The 20,642-nt window shown below is 45.7% G+C and overlaps 1 protein-coding gene across 1 annotated transcript in view; it reads right to left on the bottom strand.

Annotated features, from left to right (window-relative positions):
* Positions 1 to 18,678, bottom strand: part of RELL1 (RELT like 1) — a 60,721-nt gene extending 42,043 nt beyond the window's left edge. Inside the window, exon 1 of the mRNA XM_028508149.1 lies at positions 18,467 to 18,678. Coding sequence (XP_028363950.1) covers positions 18,467 to 18,554 — 88 coding nt within the window. The 5' untranslated portion in view covers positions 18,555 to 18,678. The remainder of the gene's footprint in view (positions 1 to 18,466) is intronic.
* Positions 18,679 to 20,642: the final 1,964 nt, after the last annotated feature.

Below are 20,642 nucleotides of genomic sequence, written 5' to 3' on the forward strand. Positions count from 1 at the left end.
GTGGGTCGAACCAACTTTGCGGAGTCAGGGGAAGTTCCCGGCATTCTCCACCACTGTCTCCGACCCGCCACTTGAAGTGATGTCTTACGTACAGCCACAGCTCCCTGACCGAACACCGTCCCGCAGGGCACCGAAGGACTGCACACAGACCGCAGCTGCGGCCTCACAGCTGCTCCTTGGGAGGGGGCCGATTAACTTTCGGATCCCTGTGTTCTGAGAAGCCAAGGATCTCAACTTCTGGACCCATCCTGAACCTTCCAGAGGACCTCAAACAATGGTTTCCTTTCAGAAGAAAACAGAAGGTTCATCTGACCGGCCTCACCCCAACCAGAGAAAGGTCAGCTCACCAGTATCTGCACTGGGACACAGCCAGGAAGCCACCAACCGCGCCTGTACGGCAAAAAAGGCTGAGAAGCCCCCCCCCAGTAGACTCCACGCAGGAAGACACATCGTGGGGTCCTCAGAGAGGGGTGTCTGCCAGGGGCTGCAGGGACCAGGAGAGCTCAGAACCCACCTGAATCTCCCCCTTTCCCTTTTCCCATTCTCCTTCCCCTTCTTCTGCCCACCCCAATTCTCTTGTTATTTTCAGTGTGGTCCATTTGAGGAATTTTTTTTTTAAATCTTCACTTACTGACCACGCTAAGTCTCTAGGGGAGGGGCTGGGTAGCTGGAGAACAGAAGTGGAGTGAGACTTGGACTGTGGACCTTTCTGTACCTCGCAAATGGAAAGTTATGGCTATTCAAGAAAGAAATGTGACTTTTAAAAAGTCATTTGTTTGAAATGACCTTAAAGCAACAGAACTTCAGTAATCTAATATTCACTTTAGATTCTTTTCAAAAGGTGGTGCATTGTGCAGAATGAGTTGCTACATTAAAATAATTGTAAGGGACAATGAAGGACCCGGGGTTCAGTGACAAGCCCTATGTGTGAGGCGGGGCAGGATCTAAGCCAGGCAAAGTAACCCCAAGCCTCGCCCTCTTAGCCACGGTATCTAAGCAGTGAATGTAAGAGCAGAGGTAGCCCTCAATTCAATCTAGCGAGTGACGCATGCCTCACAGTAAACAGGTGGGTCAAACCATCACCCACTGGCCACAGGGCTGGGCTGGAGCCCGGGTCTATATCTACCCACTCTCGTGCCTTTAAACCCTAAAAAGCTGCCTCTCTTCCTATGACCCTAGTATGTATGATAAACATTTTAAGTGTAAAAATCATCACAAAAAATGATTCAAGTCAGGTAGAGCAAGATGAACTTTGTATTCACTTCATTTTTAAAAATAAAAATCCTCAGCAGGATAAGCTTTCCCATTATTAATTTAACTGCATAAAGCAAAAGCTCACTCGAAAGTATAACTTTATTTAACCCCTCCAAAATTATTATAAAGATAAAAGGAAGACATTTTTCTATCTATGGACAAAGCATCTCATCCACAAATATGTTCTCACGTGATTACTCCCAAAATGCGGTACTTGAGTCGTAGCCACAAACATAATTTGTTCTCATCATGTTAATTATATGATATCTGAAAATCGCTCAGCAGGAAGGAAAGACAAGGAAAGGGAGGAAAAAGATGACGAAAATCCTCAATCACACACATTATCTGGAGACACCATGCAAGAGACAAAAGTTCCCACCTAAATGCCATCTGATACTTTCACATTCATTATTTTGTCTGAAACCTCTTAATCCCCAGGAAGTAGCCAAGAGGGTGGATGAGGTCTCACTTTGGCAAATAAATCAGTGGCCGGGCAGAAGAACCAAAACTCAGAGCCGCTGACCTCTTCCCCACCCACGTCTCCACAACACACGTCAATCGCGCATTCTGTGGGCAACCAAACGCAACCTGGAACTCACAGGAAAGTCCCTGCTTATGCCAACCTGCCCGTTTCCCCAAGCGGAGGGGAGGATGTCCTGTGTTTGTGCCTCTAATCCCTGTCACAGTTCCCGGAACACAGTGGGGGCACCTTAGGTGTTTGCTATTTTGACCCCGTGAAAGCAGATTCCAACCTTCCAGAAGGACCCCAGTTTTATTGATCAGGTGTCCACTCTTGCTGTGACTTGATAAACAGTTTCAAGATACTGTTTGGTAGCACAGAATGTCCAGTGTACTTACATGCCCATATGCCAAATGCCAACAGTTTTTAAAAGCACTTTAAATTTTTTTCCAAAGCTGATGTACCCCACAGCTCTTACACACTTGTTAGGGAAGCCCTGTCCAAACAATGTAAGTGTACCAACAAGCCCCTGTGCTCATCGAGATCGACAGCAGATGTCAGTTAGCGAAGGTGCGTGCGAGGACCACACACATCAGCACATGCCTGAAGCCGGCTTTGGGGACGGCCCTCCACTGGATCTGCACGGGACGCCAACACACTCCAGACTGCCAAGTCCTAAAGGAGCAAAGCTGGCCTAGCCTCACCGAAAGCACTGCCCTCTTTCCATGGGGTTGACTCCTAACATCTGTTTGTGCACATTCCTTGCAAGAAGAGGTCAAGGAGGGAGTAGGTTAGAAATTATTTAAACTATGGGAGGAAGCTAAACGGCAGGTGCCAGAATAAAACCACCAAATGGGAAAGGGGCCGGGCCCAGGTGGCCTGTTTCAGGCAGAAACCGCAAGACTGGGTGCTGGCGTGGCAGGGTTCCCTTAGAAACCAGTGACTGCCTGGAGCGTCACAGAGAGAGAGAGCTGACGCAGAGGACCCGACCTCAGGGAGCTAGGTCCCTAGTTTCTGGGTACAACCCACCCCCGCCAGAGTTGGAGTCCAGCCAAGTCATTTCCACAGGGTAGAAGACAACACAAATCAACCCCATGGGACAAAGATGGGGCGTTACTGAGCCAGCTAGAGCTGGGCAAGGCCTTCCGGCCCTGGCCCCCAAAGGGTTCTGGGAAGTTCAGCTAACTACTGTACCACCAACTGCTAATAGCAGCGAACCTGCACTGAGTGCTTATTTCTGTGCCTGGCATTTTCACTGGCATTCTTTTTTAAAATCGCCACAACTCTGACATAGGTGCTATTACTAAACCCATTTTAAAAATGCGAGACATCAAAGAACTAAGTACTGAAGCCAAGGTCGCTCATCCGGGGAACAGCCAGCAGTTGAACCCAGGCCTGTTGCAATCAGGGCTCAAGCTCTGAACCAAAGCTGCGCCCTAGAAAGGAGAGGAGGCCGAAGCAGAAGCCAGCTTTCTTTGGGCCGCACTGTGTTCATTTAACTTGGCTCCCAGCTGTGAGACCTCCAGCAAGTCAATGGACTTCCCTGGGCCTCAGTTTCCTCGCCTCTAAAATGAAGGTAACAGTGGAATTGTTTCTGAGCCTGAAGGGAGAGGACCTGGGGTCTACCTGAGTGTCTAGCATGCAGCGGGTATGCAGTCAATGTTGGCTGTGATTGCCACAGTGATGGATGACCATTGTCAGTGTCAACACTGGTCTCCTCACGGAGCACACAGCTCAGCTGCGGATGCCTCGCCAACAAGCAGGAAAGGACGGGGAGCCACGTGGGCCACACTGGAGGGGGCAGTGTTAAACGTCGAGGACAGAACAGTTACACAAGCCTGGAGGTGAGGGGGCAGCTGCCACAACCACGCTCGCACACCGGGACTCAGGCCAGCAGTTTCTCTTTCTTCCAGGAACAGGAAATGGATGCAGATTCAACAAAACCTGCGAAAGTCCTGAACGCGGAGCTTCCCCATTAGTCACAGGTGAAGTCAGGCAGGGTTCCTGCACGGCAGGCACGCGGGGCGCCTCCTGGGAATATGGGAACTGGAAAACAAGGATGACTCAGTGCGGAGCGCCACGGTTCTTCGCGCCCCGCCCCCAACCCCGTGAAGTCCTCTAATGTCAAGTCCCCACTAGCGCTGTTAGAGAAAGAGCAAAGTAAAGGAGGGGCCGGGACAGGAAATAAGGAATCCCTTCAGAACAGGCAAGCAAAGAAACGATTAAACGGAATTAGGAAAACCCTAGACATTGCAGAGTTGATTTTAAGGGGAAGAAATGAAGGTGGAAGTCACTAGCATAAAACGCGGCGAACAGTGTTGACCTTCAGTCAAGTTCCATGAGATAGGATTATCTATAGCTCATCTCCAGTTGGGTTACAGTCTTGAGCAGAAAATCTATGAGTGATCAATGCTCATCGAATTCAGTATCTAGAATGACGGAGTGGTTTTTCCCAGTGAGTCAATTATTGGAAAGAGAGGGTGCATTGAAGTTATCTTTTCTCCAAGTCTATTTATCTATTTTTTGGTGTCAAGAACAAATTAAAAAAAGAAAATCTCACTAGCATTTAAAAAGGAGCAAAATCAAAAGGCCATCCTGATTTGCATTTAACACTGCTGAAACTGTTCATTACTTCTTGGAAACCCCAAACTTTCCTTTGACTTTTACAAAAATAGAAACAATATGTATGAAGGGATCAGTTTGCCATATCCCTTTGTCCAAAATGATCTCACTTGTTAATGAAAAATGGTAAGTGAATAGATAAATATAAAACAGGAATTTGAGCTAACATAATCTCAGTTTTGTTGGAAAATAAGATACCAAAATGATTACACTAGTTATCTCTGAGCGGTAAGATTATAAATTGCGGTTCAACCTAATAGTAATATCAACGCTGTAGAGGCAAACCAGAATACTGGAAATCCCTTGGTAAGGAGACTGCCTCTGACTGCAATCCACAATATTTTCACACCAGATACGTCCACTGACGAGAGGCAGGGTCAGTGCTATGAAACCTTTGGAGCACACCACAGAAGACAAGAGTCAAAGAAAACCACACAGTGGTAAGCTTCTGCTTTATTACACTACACAACACAATGTAAATGCATAGACAATAAGGCACTAACCTGACAATTTCTTTTCTTTCCCACTATAATTTTTAAATGCCTTTGAGTCTTTATCGAAATAGTAAACCACTATCATTTCAAAGAGATTATTTCAGGCACAAGTTTTAATGTTGTGAGTTGCTTTTTTTCCCCAGTAGGAAATGCTCGACTGTTCATTTTTCCAAGAACCAATCCTCTATCACCCACTGGGTATCCCCCAGTTCAATTCAATTCCGACACTAACTCCCAGTACGAACCCCACAGGTTGAAGGACTCAGCCCCACAAGACTGCCCCTACTTCAGATGCCAGCTGCAAAGAGGGTCCCAGGCTGACCAACAGAAATTCAGGGTTTCCCACATCTCCCTCAGGCTGGACATTGTGCTATAATGACTCACAGAACCCAGGGAAGTGCTATACTCAGGAGCACTGTTTTATTATAAAGAGTACAAGTCAAGAGAGGCCAAATAGAAGAGACGCATAGGGTGAAGTAAGGGGCAGGCACAGAGCTTCCACGCTCTCTCTAGACACACCGCCCTCCCAGCACACCCACGTGTTCACCAATCCAGCTCCCTCCACCTCCTTGTTCCAGAGTTTTTACGGAAGTTTCATTAGGCAGGCATGCGTGACTAAGTCATTGGTCATTGGCAATTAACCCAGTCTCCAGCCCCTCTCCCTTTCCCAAGCAACAGGGCTGGGCTGAAAGTGCAAACCCTCTAATCATGTAGTTGGTTCCTCCAGCAACCGGCCCCATCCTGAAGCTATCTGGAGGCCCACCCAGGGTCATCCGTTAGCACTGAACTCAGCCATGGTCTAAACAGGCTCCCAGTGAATAACATATAATCCTATCACTCAGGAAACACTAAGGGCTGCTGGAGTTCTGTTCCAGGAAGCACGGACAAAGACAAAATACATACACTCTTTATTACACCACATGGACTCAAAGTCAAGAGTCTTGACTAATTTATGTGTCAAGATGCATGCTGGACAGTGTGGGAAAGATCAGCCGTTTTATCACAGGGTTCAAGCAAAAGAATTCTCTTTCCCTCCTTTAAATCTCCCCATCCAGTCCTGACCCCTCCCCCTCACACAGACATGAGGACACACCAAATCTACTTTCTACGTAATTATTTCCATAATATGTAGGCACCTAATGTTACCAAATTATTTTCAAGGGGGTTATTTTTCCTCCCCCAGATAGGGTCACATTATAAGAAATCCAGGGACTAAGAAAACAGACGTGCCAGAAATGAGAGATGGAGCCCTCACCCAAGCAGGGTTTTATAAGTTGCCTCAGGGCTGATCTGCATGTTTTATTTAAAGACACTGCACTGGACATTGATGGTGCCGGGGTTCACAGCCAGTCACCCCAAGAGGTGCTTCCGTTGTATGTGATTGTTCTGAGCTATGGGCAACTTTAGCAAAGGGCTCAGGAGAAACTTCTGCCTCTCCTTTGACTACCTGGAAAAACTTGGAATTAGGGGCCTTGCCCATAATAAGAGAATATCAGAAATAACTTCTTTTGACCTGTCTGTAGGGCGGGGCAAATGCCTGTTCACTGAACACCTGCCCTTCTCAACACTCTGCAGTGACCCTTTGAAGCCTCCAAGGTGCATTAACACTCCCCTCATTCAGGATGTCTTATGTACCTCAGCCCCACTTTCTGATCTGAACTCCTCGTGAGCATGGGGTCTCTGACTCTCTCGTGCATGAGGAGACATGTGTCTGTATTAAACACATGCATACGTATTGGATTTGGTTATTTTTCTCTTGTTAATCTGTCTCACGTCTATTTGATTATAAGACCAGCCACAAGAACCTTGAGGGCAGAGGAAAATTTTCTTCCTCTCCACAATGGCCAACACTGCCCTTGTGGATGAAAGAGAAAGGGATTCTATGAAGAATAACCTCTCAGGGAGGTCTGATCATAAATTCCTAACTGGGCATGTCATGGTGGGTAGTCACACTCCAAGTCTATAACTTCTCTAAAGAAAGGTTTTAAGCCAGCCCTATCTACTGTCCTTGTGCCTCTAGGTTGACACACTTTGGAAATAACTGCAGTAATGCTGCTCAAAAGGGGTCGTAACCCTCAAGAGAGCACATAACCTTGTCAACTATCCTGTAAGGCAATCCCCACTTTGCTTTCTCCAATCATCATGACATCCGTCCCCGCTTTGATTTCGAATGCACAAAAGAAGCTGAAAAACTGTTATTCTACCAAGCATTTGAGATCTTGCTCCCCAGCAAACGTCCTCAGTTTAGCTCAAATAAACTAAAAAAAGTCCTCTGCAGATTTGAACCTTTCATACGTCGACACCCTGCCTACCAGGAGAGAGAAGAACTTGAACAACAATGAGGCTAAAAAATGGAAATATATAAGTCTTCTAAAAATAAATGTTTAGCGATGAATTCAGGAATCAAGTTGATTTGAACAATTCCAAAGAATTTACTCTAACATAAGAAAAATGCACAGTTAGCTAGCTTTTCCCATTAATGAACACTTCTTGGCCTTCACACCATCAAGATTATATACTATACCTCCTTCATGACTCCCATTTCCCAGCATTTCTTAAACTTTGAAAAATTATTTATAGCTACATACTACAGGTGTTATATTAAGCCTATATACTTACACAGGTCAGATTTGTATTACTTACAAAGGGTTGTATTATTTGTTTGATCCTCTAAACAACTGAAGTATTACAAAGAACGGCTCTTATCTTCCTTCTTGCCTTCTCCAGTGGAGAAAATAGGAAGAGTATCTCAACTGCTTTGCTGAAATTATGAGGCCAGGTCTCAAACCCAGGTCTTCCTGAGCTCACGTTGGGGGCTCTTCCATCACATCACAAAGCCTGAGTACCTCTTCTGGCCCCCGATCCCCCACTCCACTCCGTCCTTGGCCCCCACACCCACACAGTGAAGTGCATTGTGCCAGGAGCTCCCCAGCGGAGCCTCAGCATCTGCCTTGTAGTCTGTACTGGGTCTGCAATGACTTCGCCTTTCTTGCCTCCCGGCACACCTTTGCATAGGCTGTTCCCTTTCCCTGTGCTCACTTTAAGGTCCATTCAAAATGCCAAGTCTCCCCAGTCAGGGGTGTCCAACACGTGGCCCACAGGCCATATGGGGCCCAGGATGGCTATGGAGGCAGCCCAACACAAAATCTTAAATTTACTTAAAACATTATGAGATTCTGTTTGTTTGTTTGTTTGTTTGTTTTCATTAGTATGTGTGTATTTAATGTGTGGCCCAAGACAACTCTTATTCCAGTGTGCCCAGAGACACCAAAAGGCTGGACACCCCTGTAGGCTGTTAAGTCTTCAGTGTCTTCCCTGTAATCCCACACAGCACTTTGCCTACACACCCCTGATGATACCAGACACATTCTCCATTATTATTCCATAATGATTTGTATTCCTAGTTTACCTCCCCCTTCTCAATCACAGGTTTGTGAGGACAGAAACCAAGTCTGCTGTTCATTTTACATACCCTACACAACACCCAACAGTGGCTCACGTAAGGCCCTCATTTTTAAATAAATTATACATTGTGTGTAAGAAATATCTGTAAGTTTAATCTGCAAAGACTCTTAAGACACCAACTTGGCGTTTACGCATGGAAAATGAGCTTCACCTTCCAAATCTGACTTTCTGGCTCCATCGCCTAGCTATAAGCAATGTCCGAGGCCTCTTTTTTCCTGTCAGTAGTTGCTTTGTGTGTTGCCTTTAACAGAGGGGGGAGGAGGATGGAAAGAATTAAGGAAGCAGCAAAAACATTCAGGCCGTACAAGCATATAGCACAAACACGCAAGGAAAAGTGAAGGAATGCCTGTTCATTAACCATCTGCCACTTCACCAATGCCAGGAAATTCCACACTGCTGTTTTTTATAATGCGAATAATTCACATGATTGTGTTGAAGACTTCCAGCTATGAGGAGCTGCTAGGACATTTGAAAGTGATTGTTACTGGGTTCTACTGTGAGACTGAAAGAAAGCCCAGTGAATTCTTCAAATCTCCACCCCTGACAGGAATCTCAGAAAACCACTTTCTGTTTGTACACATACATGGGGAAGAAGGTCTGGCATGTTATGGGTACTGAAAAGAATTTGTTTGTTTGTAACCTTACCTATCTGACACTTAACCTTCCTTACCTGTGTGACACTTCACGTACAGGCTCTTTATAAATCTTCAACCACTCGGCTAAACTCATCTGGCCAGTCAAGAAGAGTAGTATCATAAGCCGTCTTATTTGTGTCTTTTCAAGAAACTGAAATCTATTTTCCCCTAATATCTACCTTATGCCAAAATTTTATAAAACCCATTTCTAAAGCTAATGGCATGTAAATTGAATTACTCCCCTCAAGTATTTACTCGAAAAGCAAATAAACAGTCCATGAAGAATTCCTTGGACAACTGACCATTTTCAACTTAGAACAAAATCTACATTCCATTGATAAGATGCCTTGGTTTTCTCCTTAGGTAGGTGGACCTGCAATTTGTTTTCAATTTTTTTTAAGTAAAAAAAATAATAAATATAAAACTTTCCTTTTATTGGTGGCGCTGAGCACAGATGACATGCAATTTCACATAACATAAAGGATACTTGAGAGCAATGAACACACACCTAGCCTTGGCTTCCCCCATCTGTGACTTGAGTGAGACATGTCACTTCCCTTCACCTTGGCTATTTTTCTGTAAGTCTCAGTTTCCTCATCTCTGCAGAGAATACGGCAACCTGCTCCTTGCAGTGGCTGCAAGAGGTAAATCTGATCAAGCAACCACATATCCGAGCGTGTCTTCTGCGTGCCGTGTGTGGTGGCCGCAGGAGCTCTAGTTAAACCCAACACAGTGGAAACGATGGCCTATAACTATCCGTTAAATAACATGGAATGGGTGTAACATATATTCAAGGACTCGGACGGGATGAAATCAGTGAAAATACCTCGGAACGGTTTCCTGGAAGTGTTACCCTCGATTTCAACTTGAAGGACAGGTGGAGAACAAAATGTGGACAGCCCACAAGGAGGGCAGGGATTTCCAGGTTAAAATAGCCCTCCTATTTCTTCCATCTCTCCTATCACATCCTGATACTTAGGCAGTATCATGTGGGCCTGTATTAGACCAAAGCAAATAGGCCAGTCCCTTCCCCGACCTAATGACTCAAACACACACGGGTAGGGCCCCGTGACCTGTGTTTTAACCGCCCTCCAGTGAATTCTGATGCACGCTCAAGTCTGGGAACCGCCGCTGGAGTTTCGCTTGCTCTCAGGTCCTCTCCTCTATGACCTCGGGTTCTCTTTAGCTGACTAACAACAACATTTTTACAAGTTTAACCTTCATTTCCTCCAGAAAGTCTTGCTCGGCTGGACTCTCATCCTGCCTCCGGCTACAGGTAAGGTACTCTGGCCCTGGGCCACGCTTTCCTAATCGAGGAGCCAAGGACACTTTATCAGGATTGCTTGTTTAATCGTCTTCCCTGATAACCTGTTGCCTCCTTTAAAGGCAGGACTGAGTCTGTTTGGTTCACATCCCTTTTCCCCAGGGTCTTGCACACAGTCAGGCAGCTTTACTAATATTTGCTGAAGTAATAAATAAATAAGAAACTTAGCCCACGAAACAAAGGTATAAAAGAAATGTATGAAATATTATGAAATATGATATATACACAATTAATAGGTACTGGTGGTAGAAACACAACTGAATTTAGTTTGTCTTTGGAAAGAGCTTCATGAATGAATTTAGGTTTTGAACACCTCTGCACTGAAAATTTTCACGAGTACTTCCAAATGTATCCATGTCCCTGCACACTCACCCGATAAAGGCAGTACTTGCTTACTTTTTTATTGTCATTGTTTCTATCCCTGTGACCAGGTTTTTCCACCCCGGGTTCGGAGCGATGTGGCCCATAGGCTGGCAGACAAGGCAGACTCTCATCACCTTGGGAAGTGAGGAGGAGAAGAGGCTACAGCGTAGATTTGTGGGTGAACCTTGGAAAGCCTAACTCTTTGCTTCATTATAAAGAAACAGCCTCGGGCCGAGTCAGAACACCTGGATTCCAGCTCTGGCTTCCTTCCTTCCTCCCAACATTTAAATATCTGCTCTGTTCTGGGTCCTGTGCTTGGATCTGAGCCTTGGACAGTGACCAAAACACATAATGTGGCCCTCCCCCACCAAACCTAACGGTCTGTCCCACTGCTTCTGCTGCTGCAGACAATGGCCTTGCCCACCTTCCGAGGCCACTGAACCTCTTGGGCTCAGTTTCCCCATCTGCAAAGACAGAGATTAACTGCAAATTGACCCCAAAGCCCCCTCTGACTCTAAAAGTATACAATTAACACAATTAGTCTCAGAAATGAGTCAGCCATGGCCATTCTTCTCAGGGCCTGCACGCCCCAGATGCAGAGCTGAGAAAGCGGACCCTGGAGCACAGGGACCAAGGGCAAACGGTGACCCAGGAGCTTTGCCAGAAAGCTGGGTCCACCTCAGAGAAGGTGTCCAGCTCGGTCACAAAGGGAAGAGTCCTATGCAGAATAAGGAAACCGGCTGGAATCCAGGCTTTGCTAACTTAGCTTCCCCACCTACTGAGTAAGAAGCTTTGGGGAGATTATGTAGGTTCCTTCCAGCCCTAAGGCTACAGGATTCTACTTCTCAGTCTAATTTGTTGTTTTTTTTTTTCAAGGACTACCAAACAATTAACTCAATTCTGCCGCTCTCCCTGGGGAGACAGCATCAGACCCCCAACCCCAGGTTAAAAGCTTCGATCTATAAGGCTGTCCCCCATTGCACCGGCTTCAGATGCTGCCTGTCCTTCTGACCAACGGGCTATATAGATCACAGGCTCCAAAGACCCCCCTCTTCGGGTTTGATTAATTTGCTAAAGGGCCTCACAGAACTCAAAGGAACAGCTCACATATTAAACTGCTGGTCCATTATAAAACGCTATAACTCAGGAACAGCCAGACGGGAGAGATGCATAGGTATGAGAAAAGGGCAAGGAGCTTCTACGCTCTCCTGGGCGCGGGCACCGCTTTCCCTCAGCTCCACGTGCTCACCATCCTGGGAGCATGTCAAGTCTCATTCAAGCGTTTTTCCAGAGCTCAGTTTGCAGCCTCCCGCCCCTCCCTCTTTCCCTATGCAGAAGTCAGTGGGGGTGCGGGGGCCAGGCTGAAAGGGCCCACCCTCTATTCACTTTCAGGTACCACCCTAAGTCACTCCTTAGCATAGTCAAAAATCATGCCAATACAGTAATTACATCAGACCTTAGGGGGAAACTGTCGAAATTGTATAGCTAAACCTATACACGAACTGGCTAGAGATAAACCAATCAGTGAAGCTTCCAAAATTCTTTCCCCAAAAAGTGTCCCATAAAAGTAATGGTTCCTTTCCTTTTTTCTTTCTCTCCGTTCTTGCCTAATTTCAGTAGCTAAATGGCTCAGCCCTACATACCCCCTGCGTCCCAAGAGAGTTAGTTCCCTGCTAAGCCCACCGGTCCCTATTGCTCCCCCTCCCCCTGTGGCCTGGGGCAACTACCCAACAAAGCCTTCTCAAAGCCCCCTGCCCGATACATACTACCCTTAGCATCCAAGACTCCAGAGCAAGATGACAGAGGGTATCAAAAAGGAAAATCCCATCTGACAGCTGTGGCAGGTCAGTAAAGGGTTAGCATTTGGCTAAAGACAGAATGCTAATAATATTCTTTTTTAACACTTATTACATGCCAAACACTGTGCTGTGCATGTTTTATCTCCGTCCAAGTACTAACCAGGCCCGACCCTGCTTAACTGCTGAGATCAGACAAGATCAGGCACATTCAGGGCACTATGGCAGTAGCCATGCATATGTTACCTCGAAACAATAATCCATGAGGCAACTCTGCCGTATTTCTCCATAATATAGATAAGGAAAGTAGTTTAAAGATTTTTCCCCTCTGTATCATAGGCACTTTACTAGTGGTTCTACACAGAGATGGGTGAACAAAATAGGGGTAGGAGAGTCGGGGAGAGCTGGCAGCTGCTTGGGATCCTGGGATGCACCAAGGCGAGAGAACGGGGCCTTGGGATATCTCAAAGGGGTTACAGAAAACCAGTTCCCCAAGTTCAAATCGTTTGGCAAAAGAATCCTCAAGGTGAGATGGCTGGGCACAGAAACTCAGTTTGCCTGGGGCATCTGCCACCCTCTTCCCATTCCTCCCTCCCCGAAAAGTCCCGTGGGTGGATTCCATTTCTTTTCTCCCTCACAGAGACAACTGTGTCAACAACCGGCAGAAGAGAAATCTGGCCTAATTCCTCCATCAAGTGTCCATTACAATGGCCACCCATCCCTAGAGCCACCAAGAATAAACAAAACTTCAGCTTTTCCCACATAGCTTACTTCATTAGATTCTCCACTAAGACACCAAAATAGCGCTTCTTTTTGTGAAGCGCCACTCATTTAAGGAGTCATTTTCTCCATAGGGTATTTTTACTATTTTGAGCAGTTTTACATTTGGCTGCCCACAGATAAGAAAATATGAGTCATAAAAGAGGAAACGCAGGACCGTGATCCCGTATCTGAAAACCTGGAGTTCAGATGTGCCTCGAAATTCCGACTGTGATTCTAGAAAAGTAATGCCATGTGTTTAGCACACATTATGTAACACTCAGAAATGAAACTCATTCACATGACTGCAGCAAAAGTTAGCAATGCTCATGCAGAGATAAATACATACTATGGAATCTCACATTGGTTCACATTAGGGTTTACCACCAACAGAGCATGCAAAGAGCCTCCAAACAATTTTTTGATTTTCAGATTTCAGAATTGTCCATAGAGGATCATAGACATATACAAATGGCTCAGATATTTTTTTTTAGAAACTAGTCATCACACTACTAATCAAAACCATACAAGTTAAAACAATCAAGGCACCAATTTTTACACTACAAAGTAGCAAATACACTTTTCAAAGAAAACACCAAACGCGAAAAGTGAGTCCCTTGATTGTTGCTGTGAGAATGTGAACTGGGACACCCCGCAGGTCCCCAGCACTGACGTCCTCAGTGCCCCAATCACATGAACACCTTTGACCCCCAAATGCCTTTTCAGGAACTCCTTTCCTGGGAAGTTATCCATATCTAGAGAAAGATAGATGGTCACTGAAATAATGAGTTTTAAAAGTCATTTGAAAATAATTAGCAACAACTGAAATATCCTAAAATGGAGGCACAATGAGGTAAAATGCAGTGAATCCAAAAATAGAATATGATGCAGCCATTTTTCGAGTATAGGAAAATGGAGAAAGCTTCATGTAGAACATTAAGTGAAAAATGCAAGACACAAAATTTCATTTGCATGATCCTATCCAAATAAAATAGAGAGAGAGAAAGAGAGAGAGACAGAAGACCAGAATGAAACAGACTAACAGCGGCGAGTAACAGTACCTTAGAGTAATGAGATCTCCTTTTCCTCGAACTTTAAATCTTGTGGGGAATTTTCCAAAAATACCAAGAGCACTGTAGTTTAGCTGGGGGAAAATGGGAAAAGAAGATTTGGAGGCTTGCCTCCCAGTCGATGGCAGCAAACTCATGAATCTGAGGTGTCACTCTGGGCTTTTATATATTCATAATGAACCCATCATTGCAAGGCCATCCCCTCCTCCAGAATGAAAACCTTACACTGTTAGTGGTATACATTTATTAGACAGTTCGGTTCACATTATAATATCATCCCAACCTGATGGACACCTTGGGGAAGAAATTCAAAAAAAAAAATACACAGGATAAAAAGATATATGCCACTTTGCCATTTGCTAAGACCTTTCAAAGACAATAGTTCATTTGATCCCTACTGGCAGCCAGTAAGGCAGGCAAAGACGGGAGCTGGCACACGCCCATTTTCCAGGGAGAGAATGGAGGCAGACAGCCACACTCCCAAAAGTGGCAGGGCCTCCTCTTCACTTTTGACTCAAGTCCAGGACTCGGCGGATTCAAAGCTCTTTCTGCTATATCTTGCCATTACCCTTTGTGATTCTTTATAAATATCTTAGAATAAAAAGAAATTTCTCACTTGAAAGGAAAAAAAAAGTGATTTACTAATATAATAAGAACAGGCTTTAGAATTAAATAGATCTGACCAAGGTCAAAACCCAAATATGAGTGACCTTTTCTTTTTTTTAATTTTATTTTTAAAGTACAGTTTACCCTCAATATTATTTTGTATTAGTTTAAAGTGTACAGCATAGGGGATAGACAATTATATACTTGACTGAGCGACTTTTTCAAGCTAACTTCTCAGAGACTCAATTTTTCATCTAGTAGGGAAAAAGAATATTTAAATTATTCCAGTATTTATTACAGGACAGAGTGACCTGTAATAAATGACCTGAGTACATAGACCAGAGCCAGCCACTAAGCAGGTATAATAAACATTGCATTCTTCCTTCAAAAAGAGTAGAGTGTCTATTACGAACTCACTCCAAATTCCAGTTATAGTCCTTGGTGGCCACACCACACTCCTTATTCCACCTGCTTTCCGCAGACCATCAAACCTTTACCGGTTACTGATGTAAGTGCCCTAAAATAATTAGAAACCACTCAACATAACAGTTTTAAACAAAGACAATTTAAATTATTTTGTCAGTTTTAAATAATTTCTCAATATATAATTAAACTTCAACTTCAGAGCCAAACAATTCTTTAAAAAGTAACAATAATTTTGTTTACTCCCATCACCTTGGCCTTTGACCTCTCTCATTCAAATTCAACTGCTGAAACTCCCAAACAGACTGTTTGATTAATTTCTTTGGGGTGGGGTAGGGGGGGTAGGGGAGAAGAGAGGGAATGACAAGTACTTCTCAAATTTTTCATTTCCTCTTTAAATTAAACTTGGACTTGGAAACCCAAGCTCCAAGTGGTGCTTTCTCAAAATATCCTGTCTACTGATTATGTTTGATGTGATGTACATCTGAGTAGCTATCTGGCCAAAGGAGAACCAGAATTTAATAAAGCTTATCTTTGGCATCTAAATGAGGAGTCAGGAGGCTGGACGGCAGCCCACAGAGCCCAGGGAGAGGGCACTTCTTATTCACCAGCCCCTGGACCTTTGCTGCCCACTCCTTCCTCAAAGGCCATGCCCACTGTCACACAGAGAAACAAATAAGCCCAAAGGTTGAGTAACCAGAGAACTTAAGGACACACATAAGCCAAGATGTGAAAAACCATCCCTTCTGCTGCTTGTTGGGATAGAGTTGCAAATGCTGTTACTGAGAGACAGCAATTTAATGAGCTTCTCCTACTAAGCAGGAAGCGAGAGACTGGCCACTACCCACTGTGCAGTTATCTGTTCTACTTTCTCCTGCTGCCCACCTTCTCATAGCCTCCTGCTTACAATTTTTCATCTTGAACTCCCTGTCTTAGAATCTCAACAGGACTGCCCAGGCTGATTTCTGCTCTGTTTTCTCACTCAGGAGCAGTGGGTATAGCAGAAAGAGAATGAATGAACTTTGGAATTAAGCTGCCTAGGTTATCAAAGATAAAGATATATATAAAGATACACACACACACACACATACACACACACACATACCTGCTAGTGGTTCTGCTTCTCCGATTAAATAAATGCTGGCTGATAGACTAACTATGTGATGTTGGACTAATTGTTTAACTGCTCTGGGCCTCAGCGGCCTCACTGGAAGTAAGAAGTTCCTAGCATTATGAGAAATAAGTGTAAAAATGCACATGAAGTGCCCAACTCGAAACTTGGCCCATACCAGGTACTCAACATCACTTCCCATTTCTTTCTCTCTACCTCCCTAACACTGTCTACAAACATGCACACTGTCTTAGATTCCACTGGGTAACCAATGTTGACTGGTCAGGTCTCAAGCCACCCCGACACACTTATACTCTGGATTCTTTCCTTTTTAGACACCTTACTCTTCTCAAGTGTTCCATTTCATTAAAAAAGAAACAGAGAGATTATTGTGCAATTAGATGAGAGTTTTCTTCATTCTAGTCCTGAGAGCTGGTGCTGCTCAGAGGCCCAAGGAAACACAAACTTACTCTAGGGATGGTTTTCTCTGGTTGATGGAGGATTACATGCAGCATGTGCTGAATTTCACTCCCAGGTTAAGCTCTTCAATTTCTGGAGCAACTGACTTCGTATCTCTAACTACTGTCTACAGCCTCGGGTCGGGTTTGAACCTGATAACGCACTGACCTGTCTCAGCAATGACACTCAGGCTGAACACCAAAATCTCCCATCCAATAACCACGTCACTAGCTGCCATCTCCCCAGGGAGGATGGCTGAAGGAAATATGTGTCTGCTAATAAAGGCTCAGGAGATACACCGAATTTTTCAGACTGTGAGACGCACTAGACCATAAGACACACCTAGGTTTTAGAGGAGGAAAATAGCAAAAAGAACTTTGAAGCAAAAAATGTGGTAAAACATTTAATAACATAAATAACAGGCTGCTGCCCCCCCACCCCAGCAAGCCAGGTAAGCTACATTCGGACTATAAGACGCACCCCCCTTTCCTCCCAAATTTGGGGGGAAAGTGCATCTTATAGTCCAAAAAATAGGGTATGTGTCATTCTGTTTCCTTCCTAACACGTTCTGTTTTCTATGAAAAAGTGAAAGCCAAAGTGAAGAATAGTGTATGTTTTTATGGAGGAGACAGCCACCGTTGGAAGGCTTCCAGATGCTTATCATTTGGACCTGAGGAGGAGCTGCTCAAGCTAAGAAGAGCTTGCTGATCTAAAATTCCAGGTCGTGGTGACCCCAACTGGCCAAGAAGGTATATATTTATTATTATTATTTTTAAATTACTCAGTAGGTGGCAGTTAAGAGGGGGAATCCCTGGTGCCTACAGTTACAAAAACAAGAGTTTGAGACAGGACTTCCATAAAATCTACCTATCCTGTTAGATTTCAAAGAAAAATTCCTGCTCTACATTCATCATTGGAGATGACACCTTATCAGCTCGGCTGGTGGCTTCCTTCTCTGACCACATTAGGTTCCTTTTGTGGTGACAGGACTCGACTAAGAAAAAAATCTTAAGTTTACAAACGCGCCTTCCCTTTTCCAAGCCTGATTCATACAGGATATGTGAGAAGAAATCTGAAATCCCCAACCTGTTACAAGAATCCATCCTCCACTAAAATAAATTAAAACTTGGAAAGTAAAGAATTGAAACTCCCCAAGGTTTTAAACTATAAAGCGGGGGCGGGACGGTGGGGAGAGGGGGGGCGGAGCGGCGACAGCGCCAGTGCACCCGGTCCCCAGTGACACGATCTTCCGCTCGCCGGGCCTTTGAGGACAAGGGCGGCACAAAAGGGGTTGACGGGGCTTGGAGGTGCCGAGCGGAAGCGCACCTGAGGCATGCAAGACCGGGCTCGATCCCCACACCCGGGACAGCTCAGAAGTGGGGGGCGGGGGTAACAGGTCCTCCGAGAAGCCGGCGAGCAGAGCGAAGGCGGGAGCCCTGCAGGCGGGAAGGGAGGGATCAGATAGGTCGCCAGGCTCCGCCAACTCCCGGGCCACCCCCCGACAGCTCGCAGTCGAGAGCCCGCATTTCGCCACTGGCCGGGACTACAGCTGCGGGGGGCGCAGGGGGGCTGCAGTCTCTATCCTTAGCTTTCTCCAACGAGCCCCGAGCTAACGGAGAACTCACCCGGAGCCACGAGCGGCAAACTCACGGCGCCTCCCACAAAGACAGCAGCGGTGAGGACGGCAGACCCTGGGAGTCCCCGCGAAGCCATCGCCAGGTCCCTTCGTCCTCCTCCCCGCCCCGGGACGCCTCGTCCAGGGCTTGAGTAGACCGCACGGCTCTGGAAGTGGCTGGAGGACGGAGTGCTTAAGCTCTGCCCTAGTGCAGGGCAACCCCGCCCCGCTGCAAACGCTACCCCACCCTGACCCTCCCCTCCAGTCCCACCCACCTCGGCTCCGCCCCGCCTCTCCGTGCCAAGCCCCGCGCTCCGCCTGACTTCGCGTGAGGCCCATGTGGCCCCGCCCCTGGACCGCCCACCTCAGCCAGGCCCCGCCCCTTCCCTCCCAGCCTGCTTTCTTCCCAGTCTGGTCACGGCTTCAACCGCTGGGATGAGGCCATGGCCCCACCCCTCATTCCCCGCCCACAGAGGCCCGGACCCGCCTCTTCTCCTCGAGACCGCCTCCTTTCCTAGTCTGGTTTTACTGCTACTGCGAGAACAGCCCGGGACCCCGGGGCGGGAGCAGAGTGGGCTTGTCTTCCCCTGCTTTAGTACCAGGGGAACGTGGAAACAGGAAAGCAATGGGGCAGGAAGCTCTGTATGCAGACATGGCCAACGCTGGCGTGAGCACTATCTTTTTTCTCCACTGCCATCTCTTTTCGGCTGGCATTCCCCTCTGTGACTGGTCATGGAGGGCCGCTGCGCTGGGTGTCAAATTCTACTGTTCAACAATTGACAGAAGGCAAATCATTTAAATTTCGTCCTATCTCTGCTTCCACTTAAGCTAATCCTATTAGGGAAAAAAAAAACCTCCACATACCTCCAGGAATACATTGCTTTTTCAAAAAAAATCATTTGCCTACATGACACCTTGCAAATACTTTCACCCCGAAGTAACTCTTCAAGTGCCTAGTCACTTATTATCTCCTTATATCCTTACATCAGCTCTGCGACCTGAGTAGTATCCACATTTCACAGGCTGTGGAGTAAACCCAGATTGGCTGCAATAAATTGGAATTAGCTCATCTTTATTGTGTTTTGCTTCCAGCTGTGCCCTCGGTGCCTGGCATAATGAAATGACAGCACACACTAAGGAATCAGAAGTGATTTTTGAAGTTAAATCATCATTCCAAGCACTGATTGAACTCAGAGTCTTTCTCTGAGTAGTTACCTCTTTACTTCACTTTAGAGACCCTTAAAGCAGAGTGGTCAGGGTTTGAGAAAATACTAACACCAACAAGGACAGGGGATGGGGACTGGGGATGTTCAGAGAATGGCCTTGGTGTTCCAGGGCCATTCAATGGTGTTCAATGGGGGTGTTCAAGGAATGGCTGACAGCCTCCAATTTTCAAAGGAGGACTACTTTTTGCTGAGTCCTCCGTGCAATCTATTAGACTCCTACAAACATTTTCACTAATGTGGGAATTGCCACTGACAGAAGCTCCACCCCTACAGATGACTGGGCTAAGTGATGGAAGCTCTGCCCTTTGAAGTCCAGGCAGGCACTGTGTGTCCTGTGTACAGTTGTCCACCCATCCTGCAGTCTGGGTGGTGAAGCAGTTTTATACCAACATAAAAAACTGAGAATGGCTGCAGAGGAAAGAGGTCAGTGTAGGTTTCTAACTAAAAAAAAGAAAGGGTCCTGAGCCTAGAAATTACACTATAAACTGTAAGTTGCAGCCAGCTGTGTAATTTGCAGAGCCCAATATAGAACAAAAATGTGGGGTCTTTTGTTCAAACGTTAAGAATTTCCAAGTGGCAATAGCAGAGGACTAAGTTAATCGTGGAGTCCTTCTAAGCATGGGGTCTTGCGCAACTGCAGCCAAAAATCTAATTTGGGAACACAAACTGACAAAATGCTTGGACAAAGAGATCCATTCAAAATTGAAAGTATCATTTTAAAATCCAATGATGTTTCATTCTTTTCTTGCAGATTGTACTTTCTATTAAAAAGACAAGATCTGCCATGACCAGTGTGACTCAGTTGGTTGGGCGTCATCCTGCAAAGCAGAAGTACACTAGTTTGGCATACCTGGGCTTCAAGTTCAGTCCCCGGTAGGGGGATGTACAAGAGGAGACAGAGAGATGTTTCTCTCCCTCTCTTTCTCCCTCCCTTCCCCAATTTCTAAAGATAAATAAATA

This window comes from Phyllostomus discolor, chromosome 1 (genome assembly GCF_004126475.2).
Source record: "Phyllostomus discolor isolate MPI-MPIP mPhyDis1 chromosome 1, mPhyDis1.pri.v3, whole genome shotgun sequence".
NCBI lineage: Eukaryota > Metazoa > Chordata > Mammalia > Chiroptera > Phyllostomidae > Phyllostomus > Phyllostomus discolor.